Source organism: Xiphophorus couchianus, chromosome 20 (genome assembly GCF_001444195.1).
Source record: "Xiphophorus couchianus chromosome 20, X_couchianus-1.0, whole genome shotgun sequence".
In the NCBI taxonomy this organism is placed as follows: Eukaryota; Metazoa; Chordata; class Actinopteri; order Cyprinodontiformes; family Poeciliidae; genus Xiphophorus; species Xiphophorus couchianus.
In genome coordinates, this window is record NC_040247.1 from 16281554 (window position 1) to 16297000 (window position 15447).

General features: G+C 38.2%; 2 protein-coding genes across 2 annotated transcripts; both read right to left on the reverse strand.

Annotated features, from left to right (window-relative positions):
- Window positions 1-176: 176 nt before the first annotated feature.
- fblim1 (filamin binding LIM protein 1) lies at window positions 177-8658 on the reverse strand. The gene is made up of 9 exons (XM_028003066.1): window positions 8567-8658; window positions 8043-8311; window positions 7501-7868; window positions 6025-6164; window positions 4171-4264; window positions 3921-4090; window positions 2971-3149; window positions 2367-2487; window positions 177-2257 (listed from the first exon to the last, which is right to left on the reverse strand). The coding sequence occupies exons 3-9, from the start codon at window positions 7838-7840 to the stop codon at window positions 2147-2149; spliced, it is 1155 nt and encodes a 384-aa protein (XP_027858867.1). The 5' UTR covers window positions 7841-7868; window positions 8043-8311; window positions 8567-8658; the 3' UTR covers window positions 177-2146.
- Window positions 8659-9362: 704 nt separating this feature from the next.
- Window positions 9363-14536, reverse strand: LOC114135625 (transmembrane protein 82-like). The gene is made up of 6 exons (XM_028003067.1): window positions 14160-14536; window positions 14021-14093; window positions 13756-13948; window positions 12339-12756; window positions 11535-11719; window positions 9363-11450 (listed from the first exon to the last, which is right to left on the reverse strand). The coding sequence occupies exons 1-6, from the start codon at window positions 14245-14247 to the stop codon at window positions 11385-11387; spliced, it is 1023 nt and encodes a 340-aa protein (XP_027858868.1). The 5' UTR covers window positions 14248-14536; the 3' UTR covers window positions 9363-11384.
- Window positions 14537-15447: the final 911 nt, after the last annotated feature.

Sequence of the window (15447 nt, forward strand, 5' to 3'; positions counted from 1 at the left end):
AAAAGGCTACTAAAGTAAGCTCCCAGTAACTCATCGAAATATCAGTCATTTAATGTTTAAAAATTACATCAACCAAAAATTTAAGTTATGTGAAAATTCTAGTATTTTAAAGACCAAAACGACAATAATTTATATGAATAATATAATTACAAAACAACAAACTTAGGCAAAAGAAAAAAAATTCCAAATAAATTTATTCAAAGATTAAAATCTTGTGGTACCTTAACTAAAACTGTAGGTGTGTGTCTATGTCTGGTGAATAGACATTACCAATTTTTGGTTAAAGCAAGCTTATTCTTCATTCAGTGAAGTGACTAGAGTATCCAGAAATTTTATTCAATATAATAAAATTACTCAAGTAAAAGTCAAAAGTACAGTATTGTAAATATACTTCTAAATTTTTCCAGTAAGTTACTCAAGTTAATGTAACTGAGTAAATGCAACTAGTTACTACCCAGTTTTGATTATTATTAATCAGAAGTGGCCAGAGTTCCCCAAAAATTGTCCTCAAATATTTTTACCCAAGTAAAAGTACAACATGTTCTGTAAAGGCTTTTAAAGACACTTATCATAACATCTAATTAAATATTTAACAATATAATTAGACAAACAACAACTATAAAGCTATGTGCAAATTATGGTATATTAAAGATTAAAATAATAATAATAAAAAAAACATAATTATAAAATTTGAAGCAGAAGAACCACTTTTCCCCCAAAAAATGTTCCTCTTGCGTCCTGGAGTGTTTTTGTAATTGCTTTAAGTCGTATTAAAATCTCAGTAAGATCCTGGTTTCTATTTATAAATCTTAGTTATTGTTTACTCTTATAATCTTAGCTAATCTGGCTTCCCCTGCCTGTCTTTGTGAATCTCAGTTCCTGTTTTATTTTGGTAGGCTGTGTTCCCTTTACTTCCTGTTTTCCTGTTAACACTCTTTCTTGTCAAATTTTGGCTTGGTACTTTGAGTGATTCTCATGCTGGGTTGTGCTCCGTTTTGGGTTTGTTTGCTTTGCTTTGTTAGTTTTTCTATAATTTTAAGTATTCATTGTCACATTACCAACACAGCTGTACATTCAGATTTTGGACTCACCTTATTTCCATGCCACTAATCACTTCCTAACAATTAATCCTCATGTTTTCCGTCATTCCTTGTCAGAGCCTTTCTGTTCTCTGCCCATCCCTCGTTGCTTCCTCCTGTGTTCATTGCCAGTATTCTCCACTTCCCTTTCCTGTCTCCTTCAGTGCCTGTAAGTCTGTCTTTCTCAATAAATACTCTAAAGATGAAGAAAATATACATGTAACATCTTTAAAAACTGATTATCGGCCAGAACAGCAATATAAATATCAGCTATTGAAGCTGGCCAGTCTATCCATATTTGAAAGCTTAAATAAAACCTAACAAAAATCATGCATTTATGAAAATACCATAATGGAAAGGTTTTGTCTACAACTGGTCATAGTTTGTTGTTTTTTTTTAAATCAAAACAGCAAAACCGTTTTTCTTAGAAAAAGATTTTTTTTAATTTTTTTTGTGACATATTTCAAAAGATCTGTAATTCCAGAAGCCATTTTGAGATATAGACTGTAAAAATAAAATCCATTTATTGAAAAAGCTGAAATAGATTTGACAAACCAGGATGAATAATGCAGGCTCTGACTTGTTTACTTAGGAATCTTTCTTTCTCTTTATCTGCTGTTTTGATCTGTGATTTGTCTTAACCTGTTATATGATTATGAACTAAATACATTTATATACTGAGTGTGCAACATTTCCAATTCATGCATGTATCTTAGAACCTAATTTAACAGGCTATATATTATGTTACTTTAGATTTTCTATAAATGCTTAAAATATATATTTTTTTGTTGTACGAAGCTAAAAAATCCAGATTCTACTAGTTTGTTACAAATAGTTTTTGCAAAGCCAGTTGCATAAATATGTTCAACGCATTTTTATCTCGAGTGCAAAATGATCAAGTATTAAAGAAAAGTTGATTCGTATTTCTCTGAAAGCCTGACATATTGGAAAGTAATTAAATGCGATATCAAAGAAAGCATTGTGACGCATGCTTTCCTGTGAAGGCACATGTGAATCGTTGGGCTGAACACTCAGTCTTCTCTTGCTTGCAGCGAGCACAGGTGATGTTACTGTTGCCCAGAAACCAGGCTGACATGGCAGGCTTTGCACAACATTTTCCCTTCCAAAGGATAGCAGCCGCGCTCGTTTGGTTCAGGGGAGAGCTGGATGCCACAGTCCTGCAGAGAAGAAGAAAGACATGCCGGCTTCAGAATAACGTGCATCTGCCTTATTTACATGTTTGTCAGTAAGTCCGTTCAGGAGACTGTCTGCAGAGTAAATATGTACCTCACATCTGTAGCAGTTCTCATGGTAGGAGCGCCCCAGACACTCAACAGTGTAGCTATCAGTACCATCTTCTTTAGGAATGATGAGCTGGTCACAGGCACTACACATCGGAGCATATTTCCTGTATACAAATAGTTTTAAATTAGAACATAAAAGTGGCGTAAATGAGAGAAAACATCATATTTTATACACTGAAATAATTAAATGGTAGTAAGTTAAAACATCCATCACAAAGTAATGTGTAATTGTGATCCTTTTTCAGAACTCGCATACGTTTCTTTTCAGACCTTCTGAGCTGGAAACGAAAAATAAAACCTCGATTTTCTCCCTCATGATAATTAAACTGAAGGTCAGTCAGATTGAAGGTAAAAAGTTTTTGAACGACATTTTTTCAAGTCTTCACTCCTCCTGATTCAATACATTATGTAAACACCTTGGCAGACGTTTGGGTTGGTCTCTTCCAGCTTTTAACATTCAAAGACTGAAACGTTTCACTACCTTTAAAATGCTTTTACAAGGTACAAGGATTTTAAACAAAAGGCCACAGGGCCTGCAACACATTCTTGTTGCTAATAACACTTGACGTAATTGGTTTTTTTTTTACCTGTAGTAGTCCTGCAGGCAGTAAACTTCACCAACGTCCCCCTGAGCAAAAGCTTGCGCTCCAATTTGCTGGTTGCATGTTGTGCAGGTGAAACAGGAGGGATGGTACGTTCGCTCTATTGCACGGATTATCTGGTCGGTGATAATCTCCCCGCACGTCCAGCACAGCTCCAAACTGGCCTAAAACACAGAAAAAGATGCAGCACTGACTAATCATCAAGACCTAATAAATCTTTATAACTTATTAGGTCTATTAATAACCTAATAAGTTGTAATTAAATGCAAGTTAGCCATAACTTGCATTTATTTGTTTGTTTATTACTTTTACTATAAAGGACTGGTAAAGCAAATAGCAAAGATGGAGAATACAAGGTAAAGTTTTTAAACAGAAAAGTACGACTTTCTATCCTAATTGTATAGTAACGTACAAAGGTTTTATTAGCTTATTAACCTCATACTTTCTTTTTAGGGGAAGAAATTTTCTTTTAAATTTTTAAAATCTGGATCAATAGTTCTCCAAAATGTAATAAATGTCTTTCAAAGTTTTTTTAGACCTCGACGGCTTTTTCAGAAATAAAAATTAAATTCCTTGTCTCTGACCAGCAGAGTGTTTGATACAACGTCTGCTTGAAAAAGTGTTGGAATTGAAACACCATCGACTCCTGTTCTTGCTGTTGTGACTTTTTAATATTGATGAAAAATATTTACTACTGCCGCCGGGAGATTATCTCACTAATAAGACATTTTTCCCACGTTAAAATAAGACAGTATTGACTGAAACCAGGCTCCAAAATCTCTCTGAAAAGTTACTTGTAAGCTAGATATTTGCCCAGAAACTAGACCAAATTCTTGGTGTGATTTTGTGTTTTTGCGAGTAGAAATGGATTCCTTCATCCTCATCCCTAATTAACCTTGATCTATTTTCTTGGAGGTAAATGAGCGCTGACCCACCTGATAGCAGCCTTCACACAGAGGGATTCCTGCCTTGTTGTAGTACTGCTTCCCAGCCAGGGGAACGTGGCAGGATCTGCACTGGAAGCAGCCCTCGTGGTAAATCCTGTTCAGGGCTTCTATCGCAGGTTCAGAGAGGGTCATGGGTTTCCGACAGAAGCCACACAAATCTGCACAGTTGCAAATATTAAAAGTTAAGATCAGACGATGGTTCATGTTAAACTGAAGGTGTAAATAGAAATCTTGCTACCTTTGCTCTCTGTGGTCGCGTCGTGGCTGTTTCTGTGAATCCCGTTAGTTTCTTCATTATGTTTTGAGCCTCTGGTTGGTGAAAATGCTTTCACCTGAAAAATGTAATAAATAATTAACGCAAAGGAAACTAAGACTGAAAACAACAGTTGAAAAACACAATTTATTAACAACATAGAGACTCAAATATCTGTCCTGGTCCAGTTTTTTTTGATTTTCCTCTTAAGACTCTCCATCCATCCATCCATCCATCTTCTTCCGCTTATCCGAGGTCGGGTCGTGGGGGTAGCAGCTTCAGAAGGGAGGCCCAGACTTCCCTCTCCCCAGCCACTTCTTCCAGCTCCTCCGGGGGAATCCCGAGGCGTTCCCAGGCCAGCCGAGAGACATAGTCTCTCCAGCGTGTCCTGGGTCTTCCCCGGGGCCTCCTCCCGGTGGGACGTGCCCGGAACACCTCACCAGGGAGGCGTCCAGGAGGCATCCTGACCAGATGCCCAAGCCACCTCAACTGGCTCCTCTCGATGTGAAGGAGCAGCGGCTCTACTCTGAGTCCCTCCCGGATGACTGAGCTTTTCACCCTATCTCTAAGGGAGAGCCCAGCCACCCTACGGAGAAAACCCATTTCGGCCGCTTGTATCCGCGATCTCGTTCTTTCGGTCATGACCCAAAGCTCATGACCATAGATGAGGGTGGGAACGTAGATCGACCGGTAAATCGAGAGCTTCGCTTTTTGGCTCAGCTCTCTCTTCACCACGACGGACCGGTACAGCGCCCGCTTGACAGCAGACGCTGCGCCAATCCGCCTGTCGATCTCCCGCTCCCTTCTTCCCCCATTCGTGAACAAGATCCCGAGATACTTAAACTCCTCCACTTGGGGCAGGACACCCCCCCTGACCCGGAGAAGGCACTCTACCCTTTTCCGGCTCAAGACCATGGCCTCGGATTTGGAGGCACTGATCCCCATCCCGGCCGCTTCACACTCGGCTGCGAACCGCTCCAGCGAGAGCTGCAGATCACGATCTGATGAAGCCAAAAGGACCACATCGTCCGCAAAAAGTAGAGATGAGATCCTAAGGCCACCAAATCGGATCCTCTCAACACCTTGGCTGCGCCTAGAAATTCTGTCCATGAAAGTGATGAACAGAATCGGTGACAAAGGGCACAAAGGGCTCTTAAGACTCTCCAAGTTGTCAAATTATGTCCTACGTCATTTTTTTTTTTTTGCCAAAAGTGATTTTTTTTTTTTTTTTTGGCCTGAAATATCTTTTGGAAAGAAAGTGGTGAATTTGTTTATTTATTATAATTTTTTTAATTATTATTTATTTATTTCGTTTATTGGGGGGGTTTTTTATCACTTCTGGCAAAATAAAAAAAATTAGGTAAGCCATTATTTTAGGAAGGTGACAACATATAAATGTCAACAAACTGTAAACTCTTCCGTTGTTCTAAATCTGTAAAATGTGTAAAATTCTCCGCAGCTGTAGACGAGGTAACTGTAAATCTTGTGCATCTGAAAGCGTGCAGGAAAAATCTGGACAATGAAGAAAATTGCAGGAAGACTTTCAAAGAAAAACACACTGACCAGTAAAACAATGGATCTTCTGTTGCGATCCCTTCCCTTTTCCTTATCTTTTGTTACATTTTATTTAGTCCAGACAATAATAGAACAAAATGTTTTGAAGTACGCTATTGTGAGGAATTTAATTCACTTTTTACTTTCTTCTCAGTTTGCTGTTTCTACAAGACATGAGTTTCTTAGACTTTGCAAGTTGTTTAATGTATTCTTTAAAAAAAAAACCACCAGTGTCTGAATGGTAAATTATGATGTAAAAATCAAGGTTTTAATGGGATGCGATACCTCTTTGTTGGAAACTGGGAGCTGGTCGGGACTCTGTGGACGGAGGGGAGAGATCAGGGACGGAGGAGGAGGAGGAGGAGGAGCTGCATCTTTAGAGAACGATGAAGGTAGAACGTCAGGAGGAGGAGGAGGGAAAAGCTCTGTTTGGGAGAGAAATCAACATATTCAGATTTACTTTATGGGAGAAATGGTTTTATTTAACATGACACTGTCATGAACATGAAGGAGTCTTTATGAACGTTTATGAATGTCGTCATAAAAAGTCACTCGATAAATAATAACACTTTTGATGGAAAGTTGATGCTTATAATGGACTTTTAATGAAATTTTGTATTAAAAATGTAATTATTTACTGAATGACACTTCATGACAACATTCATAAACATTAAGGAAGAATCCTTTATGTTTATGACACGTTGTTATAAACATGACACTTTAAATAAAGTGTTACAGATAAAACCACCCAAAAATATTTCTTTAACTATTTGTTTGTTTGTTTTTTGAACATTTGTAAATTTAAATATTCATCATATTTTTATTGATGCTGTTGTTTTATTTATGTCTCTGCCTTTAGAGCACAATTCTTTTTATTTATTTTATGTGGAAACAAAATAATACTAATACAATTTTAAGTCTTAAATTTTGAAGTTTGATTTTTGAACTTTACAGTTATTTAAAGATTAGAGAGCATTGAGACTTCCTGAAACTCAGAATTACATAACCTCGGCTAAATTTTGTTTCATAACAGAATAAATTTATTCAACAGAGATGAAAAGAATTTGAAAAGCAAAAGTCAAATAAAGTGTTGGATCTATGATAAATAACATCCCTTTTCTACAAAAAAAGAAAAATAAATAAGTCTACATTATTTGCTTCACTGCAAAACACAAAATCTTACCAAATATTTTTGGTTGAGTTTATTTGCAAATATCTTAGTTCGCTTGAAATAAGACAAACCTAACTTAAAAGTAACGTTTCAGTTTGTTTTAAGTGAATAATTGCTTAATTTTGATAAAACTGTACCAATTTCACTGGCTGACTACTTAATTAAAGACATAGGAAAAATGTCTTGCTATAAGTCATCAATATTTAAGAGTTATATACTTAAAACAAGCTGCTACATCTTGCAGAAAAGTTACCAGTAAGTTAGTTTTGTCTTTTTTCAAGTGTACAAGAATATTTGCAATTGAAACTAGACCAAAAATATTTGGTAATATTTGTGTTTTTGTAATGCAGATTATAGTTTTGTTGTTTTTCTTGTACTTTTGAAGATTTTGGCTGAAAGCTTGGACAGCCCTGCTCTGATTAATGTCTGAAATGTTTTCCACCATTGACTCTTTTCTGTGTAGAACACCAGAGGAGGTTTGGATTAGAAATCTCTGCAATTACAAAGCAGCTTTCTGAGTGAAACCACGGGATCCAATAAAGGCCGAAAACGAGGAACAAACACTTTAAAACAAGCTCGGTCATGAATACCTGAAGAGTTCCTGTTTTTCTCCTGCACCTCGGCTTTGGTGGGTCCTGTTGAGGCAGGCTGGGGTTGACTGTGAGGGCCGGACGCTTTGGCCCGGGGCCCCACACCGGTCCAGTTTCTGTCAGTGCTAGTGGGTGACGTCTCCGCTGCTCTCTGCCTGAGGGAGGAGAGGTCATCACCTGCAGCGCTGTGCTGCCTGTCTGGGCCGCTGTGGCTGTGGAGGGCCGGCTGCTGCTGCTGCTGCTGCTGCTGCTGCTGCTGTGTCACGGTGGCTCGGTGAGGGGACGACAGCGTGATGAAGACAGACGAGACCATCCTTTTCTGGGGAGCTGCTGATGCCATGGTTGAGTGAAACCCTCATACAGCCTGACTGCAGCACAGAGCAGAGGTCATTACCCAGAGAGAGAGACACGTTAACGCCCTCAGTCAGCATTAAGAGGCTGTTCACTTTCCTCCTGAGAGGAATAATCACACACCTTCAGCTTTTATCAGACACAATGAATGGTTCAGAGGAAGGAATCTCAATCATTTGGCTCCAACTTACCTGGTACAAAAGGAGGCGTGAAGTCAAGTCTTTATCTTCTTCTTTGGTTTGGATATCAGAGTTTCTGTTTTATTTCCACTCCCATGAGCTGCCTGTGAGAGAAGACTTTACTCCGGTGGAGAGGGGCGCCTATCTGTAGAAAGCCACTCCTTTTTCCTCCTCTATCTCCCTCCCCTCCCCAGCTCTGCCGTCTGCCGACCCCTCCTCCTTTCTCTGGCTGAATGACAATCCAGCCTCCCTTCTGACCATAAAAAGTGAACAGCTAATCTCTGGCAAAGTGCAGTAAAAAAAGGAGAGAGAGAAGAAAAAAAACATGACACATTCATCCACTATGAAAACTTGGCAAACACTGGAACAGTCATACACTCACTCAGATGCATGTACACCCCCACAGAGTTGTGCAACATGCAGTTGTACCAACAGCACTGTTTTTACAGTGTCATAAAGGGTTTTTCACCCTGACGTGGACGAGCAGACACACACAGCCAACTCCCATTTTGTTATCTATCTGGATTGGACCGTACCTGGTGTTCAGAGCAGCTTTGCACCTCTGACTGTCCTCTGTTTCGTCTCTCCTGTACAGCTCTGCCTTATTGTCCTCTTAACCTTATTTTCACTACCTCCCTCATTGGGTCTGCCTCCTTTTTTTCTTCTTCCCCCTCTTTCCTTCTTCCCTTCCCCCACATTATATCACTTTTGGTCTTGACTCACTATCAGTATCTTGTGGCATTAGCAGCCTTTGGCCCCTGCAGAGCTCCAATTTGGGACACACCATTTGACACACTTAAACTTTTCCTGGTTGTCAGCATCTCGGCGCTTTGTGGCATGTTAGTAGAGGCAATGATGTGTGGAGCAATCAAAACGCCGGACTGAATCCGTCATATCAGGGCTGCTGATCAGCAAATATTATGGCTACTTTCAGAAGTCTGTGACGTCCACTACGCTCCTTCAAAGCTAAAAAAGGGATGTTGGAAGCCGAGCAGATCTGGGGGCGTGCAGAGAGGGTTAACAGGAGATGGCGATGAGGAGAGTGATGGGGGTCTCTGTTGTTCCAGCTCTGTGGAAAGGAATGCTGCGGTGATGTCACGGCTGCAGGAGGGAGCATGCCCACGGATGATACAATCCCGGGACCCGCAGGCTCCGCCCCCTTCCAGCCCAAATCCTCATTAAACCCTGTGAACCTCCTTCTGCACCCTGACTTTTCATTTCTGACCTGCCGTCAGAGCAGAGTAGCTTTTCACCGCTTTTTGTTCCCTCACCTCGCAGGAAAGACTCAAATGAACAAAAGGGAGAAAAACAAACAAGATTCACAGGAAACAGTAAAAGAGGATTTAGGACTTTATTTGTTGGAAGCAAAAGTGTATGATTATGAAATTATTCTCACTAATTGTAAATGGTCTGACAGTGACATGCACATTTTTTAATCAACCAACTCCATTGCACACTGTTTTTTCATAACTACACAGTATTTATGTTACAATTTTGCCCTTTATTCTGTTTTTATTCTATATTTTATATTCTGTCTTTTTGTGATTTTCTATCACTTTGCTGTGTTGCGCCGAAATAAAGGATATTTCTATTTCTAAAATCCTAAAAAATTACAAAGGATTTGTGGAGCAAAATCTTCTGGTATAGGGGAAACATTTCCTTCTAAACAAATCTGTTGCTCGTCTACTATCCTTTATACAGTTTCTTTTCTTAAACGAACATTTTCTCTAAAGTCCGTTCAGTTTATTTATTTAAAACAAATGCGATCGGTACAAAACGTAGCAAACAGAAATGAAACTGAAATTTCAGACTGGTTGATGGAGAGCATCAATTTTTAAGTTGTGCCCCTAAATTCTCAGTTGGATTTTGGTGTGGACTTTGACTAGGCCATGTTTTTTTTATTCTGTTGTAGCTATGGATACGTGGTTAGGGTCAGTGACCTGATAAAAGGTGAACCTCTGTTCCAGTCTCCAGTCTTTTGCGACCTGTTCCTGCTGAAGTAAAGGATCCACGCAGCATGAAGCTGCCACTACCCAATGAAAATGGTGCCGTACTTTATTATTATTTTTATTATTATCAGTCTTTACATTTTCTCCTCATTGCTACTTACACATATTTCTTTTAAGTAGGAACATACAGTTGTTTAATCAGAAACAGATTTACACTTTGCTGAAATGCGATGAATTGATTATTGAAATAATTAACTAATTTAGTCATTGATTAATCATCAACTGGAGGATACAGACTTTTAAAAAAACAATTTCTGAAAGAGCGACATTCTCAGAGCAGTAATTAAACCAAAAAAGGTACAAAAATTATATACATTTTGCATTTAAGTAAAAAATATACCTGTCTGTAATTATTTTCTACCCAAAGTGGCATAGCTTTAGCTTCACCTGGTTCTCTTGTTGTACTTATAGTTTTATACAAAAAAGGCTTTAATAAAATATCTGCAGAATGTGAAGTTATTTTAAACCTGATTAATTGATTGCTACAATAATCATGACTTGCAGCCTTAGATTGCATTAGCTTCTTAATGATTCTCATCTCTGAGTGAAAATAAATTATAAAAGGAGCCCCACATCTGTTTGTACGTATGATAATGATTGTTCCCTGGGAAGGTGAAGAATTTGCCTCAGATCGATGATGACAGATTAATTGACCGACTGAATGTACAGTAGCATAATTCAGAGCTGCGGTAATATCCGCTACTCCTGGAAAGACAGAACAGTCCTTTGTCCCAGGTTATTTTATTGCTAAAAAACTTGGAAATTGTTATTTTATGAGAAAGTTTCTCATGAAAGCTTCTGGACCTGCAAGATGCTGGGCAAGAAATAAGATTAAAAGGTTTTCCTGTGAGCTCATGTAGTAGAGAAAAGGTTGATAACATGTGGGAGCAATCAGGGAACCATGGAGATAGAGCGAGACTTCAATGAATGTATGCTTAAAAATGTTCTTTTTCTGCAGAAATATTCAAAGGTGAATTGTGTAAAAAAGTCACGACTTCTACAAAAATAAATCTGGGCATCATTGACATTTTTCTGAAAGGTATTATTACAGGTTGAGCTTCACGAGCCAATGGTTCATGCATTCAGAACGTTTTTAGTATTTTATAAGTTTTTGCATCTCCATAAGAAGTTTGACTAAGATATAAGAAATAAGAGATTTTCAATCTTTCTTTCAGCTTGAAAGAAAACAGAAATGTTTTCCTTTTGGCTACCAACTATCCCCTTCTCCTTCTTGTCCAAACTGCATTTCAAATACCATTCACCAATTCAAAACTAAATTCAGAGCCTTTCTAGAAACATTCAGCCCGTTCCTCTGACTCACAATGGTGTGTTTGCTAACCACCTTCTACTGTATTCTCATCCTTGATCTGTGGCAGGTCCTCTGTTTGTCCTGGCAGCGTTCTCGTTCTTCCTAAAAAACAAACAAGACGAGTTTGAGCTGTCATTTTTAGGTTCCTCATAATGGAGCTGTTTAACAATCCAAGACAGGAAGGACCTTTAATGCAGCCTGCAGCAGATCCTCAGAAGGCAGCAGACAGACTCCTTCTCCCAGAAAAGCGACGAGGATGTGGAGAACGTCTGTCCAGTTTCCCACTGCCAGCATGAGAACCAGCAGGCCTCCCAGTCGCAGCACCACGGTCCGCAGCAGGGCCTCTGTGATGCTCAGCCGATGTTGCTCCTCTGTAAATTAAAAGAAAAATTCATGCAGCTTCTGTGCACCACAAATCTGGAACAAACGTCCAGAAAACTGCAAAACAGCCAAAACACTGATTTCCTTTAAACCAAGACTAAAAACTGATTTTTAGAGTTGCTTTTAAAACATAATGAATTCAAAACTGACGTACATCTTTGATGTATATGACTTTTTAAATCAAAGTGTAATGTTTGTTCAGTTGCTGATTGCATTGTGTTTTCTTCAGGACTTTGTAATTTTGTCTACAAGAACGTGTTAAAAAAATACTCATCAGAATTGACTAAATGTTTATTTTGTATTTAACCTAAATTTTATTCCAAATATGAACGTTTAGAAGGAAGAAAACATGAGAATATGTTCATTTCCTTGACTGAAAAATTTCTATTTTTCTGCTGTGGAAATTTTATGCAGATTTTGGATGAAAACACTTTAAATAATGGCAAAAACTACCCTTTTTAGTTATCTTTATATTTAAAAACACTACTCAGTTCTAAACTATTTTGGCTAAAGTTATTGAGAGACAATGTGAGGAGCCACGTGTGGCAGCATATCGCAGACACCGATTAGAAAATCATGGCTTTAATCAGCTGCTCTGAGCAGCTTCACCTTGGTTGTAGGCCACCAACATGGTGTAGCAGAGAGTGAGTGGAGTCCAGAACTTCATCGCGTCCTTCTGGGATAAGAAGTGCTCGTAAACCGTGGTGGTGGAAGCCACAGCTGCTGTACCAAAGGCCAAGATAACCACTCTTTGCAGCGAGGCCAGCATGGTGTGTCCAGAGGTTAGGAGATTGATGCACTTCCCACAGTAACCATCGGTCCTGTGCAGCGGGAACAGCCTGGCCACATGGCGCCACAGACCGCTGCTGTAGCTCGCAAATGCCCAGCTGAGCGCAGCGGCCAGGAGCAAGCCGAAGGAGCTGTGTAGCGCCCCCTGATGGATGAAGGCCAGAGTGCAGGTGAGGCTGCAGCCCAGAGAGAACTGGCTCTGGACCAGGAGCAGCTCCAGACCTCTGGACCCGTCGTCCTGGATTCAGACAGAAACATGACCGGAAACGAGTCCAACCAGAAACAGCATGGAAAATGTTTTTACTTTTTAAAAACATCATTTTATTTGAATTTTTAATAGGAGCCATTCATACATTTGTTATTTTTGGTGCTTTAAAAACTTTTCTGATTAAATGTAAATGTTGTTGTTTTGTAGGTTCTGTTATAATCTGGGTTTGTTTGAGTTGGTTTTGGGTTTTGTTCACTTCTGTGTTCCTTTATTCCTTTCCTTTGATTAGATCAGACATGTTTCTGCTTTTTTTTGGTTTTTCTATTGATTATAGTTTATTATATTCATTTCTTGTCTAGTTATTCTTTGTTATCTGTCTCTGTGTCTCTCTTTCTCTCTCTAAGCAACTATTTTATTTAATCTTATTTATCAGGGTCACACAAATCTTGTATTTAATTTTCCTCACCTACAAGATTAGCCTCTTTGATAAATAAATGAAATTAAATCCAAACCTCCTCAAATTTCTCTGTATGTTTGTTATGCTACCAACTTTCCAGGGGGAAATGTCTAATCTCTTCTTTTCCAAAACAGTGCAATAGATTTATTTTTGGCCTGCAAGAGTGACATATCTATCAAAATACAGTCTATATTTATGACTACAGGGATATAGTCACAAGATAAATAGAGCAGAATCCATTAAAATGCTTTTTGAAATAATTGTTGCTGTTATTTTTCTAACTTACTCCCAAAAAGCCATCATTTTATTACATTTCAATAATCAGTGTAATGTTCCTTTTTTTCTTCATGCATTTTCTACACAAATGTAGAAAATTAGGATTAAATTTATTCAGTTTTACAGGAATAATGTGTATTCTCATAGTATATTCATACTGTACTAACCTACTGCGTTGAGTCTGAGCTTTGGTGAAAGTTTAATTCAACTTTAAGGGGTAATTTTCCCTCCTACCTCCTCACTCCATGTCTGAACAGTTTTCTAGTTTGTGCTTTTGGTGAATTTTGTGAACTCACCTGTCCGGCGGAGGCCAATGCAGAAACGGCTCTGAGGGAAAACTCCAGCACGATGAGAGAGGAAACCCTGCGGCCCACCAGAGAGAGGACGCCGGCCAGCAACCAGAACTGGACCGCCGCTCTCCATTTCCTCCTCAGAGGATTTCTAGAGGAAGACGACCTCCGTCTGTCTCCACCTTCGGTGTCAGGATCACTGAGCGCAAAGGAAATTCAAAATAACTAAATGAAACTTTAAATGTTTTCCTTGCTTCTACAATAAACTCACCTGCATGCTTGAATGAAATTGTAAACTCTCATCAGATTATAGAGGACTGAAACTCCACAGGCTCCTACCAGACCTACAATAAAAACAGGAAAAATACATCAGAGTAAAAAGTGTTAAAATGAAATAGTTTCAGCCTCACCTTTAAAAAAACAATCAACTGGATTTGAATCGAAAGGAGTCCATTGAAAAATGTCCAGGATCCAAACGAACAGATAAAAGATGTTCATGTTTCTCCTAATTACTCTTAAACTCAGAAGAGGATTTTCCACTCATGCCGTCAGAACGCTCTCCAGCAAAACCTTTCTCTGATTGAGTTTCTCCTGCTGAGGAGCCGAGCTTCTGGCCGGTCAAAGGTCAAACAGCTTGACTCCTGTTGTCACTCTAAAAAATTTCAATGAAAAAGGTTGAAAGTCCCCTGAAAAGATAAGATTGTTTGAAGCAAATAAACACTCTTCAACGAGAACAATGGGGTCTGAGTTTTACATCTGATTTTATTGTTTTAATAAAGTATCTTTTTACTGATTTTGACTATTTGTACAATGTCTTTAATATTTAAACACCTATCATTAAAATGTTTAATTATTGTCATATGTCTTATAAAAATCTTTTAACACTGCGAGGTAAGTTTTCATTCAATCAGTTTCCTGATTTATTTTTAGCAGCAACTTCTCATGTATTTCCACTTAAGGAACATTTTTCTGGATATAATTATTAATCTCTGTTGTTTAATTACATCTACCAGATAAAAACTAATTCCACAAATCAACATTTATCCCAGAAATCCTCCCCTGTCAGATGCATTGTTGATATTTCCCTGAGCTTTCTGAACTTTTCAGAGCATTCTCATCATTTTTCATCCCAGTTTAAACTAAAGTATTCATACCTATTTAAGTAAAACAAAGCATCTCATCACAACCACAATAACTATATTTTAAATTATAAAACTGAAAGCAGAAGGATTTAAAATGATTTAAAAATATTGTTTCTGTTTCTAAACAAAAAATATATTTAATCCTCTGAGTTCCATCAGTTTTTTCAGCTGTAACAATCACAAGTCTTAAAAATACTGTAGGCTGAAATTAGCACATCTTTGATGTTTGGACAATTATTTTCACATCTTGTAAATTGTTTTTTGTGTTTTTATACACAGATAAACATGCAGACTTTGAACATTTTTAAATTATCCTACCTATCCCTATCAGAATGCTATTTACATTAACTGCAGAGTATTTTCTTTAATAATTTTGTCCTTGTTGTGCAATATGTTGTTAATTTTTATCTTTTTGTGAATCAACATGTTTTGATTGCCTGTCACTTCACTGTTGGTGCACCTGAACATTAAAGGCTATTTCTATTCTATTCTGGCTTTTTATTTTTGGCTCCTTTTGGCTCACATTGGACAGCGCTGTCAGTGTTAGCAGACTTTA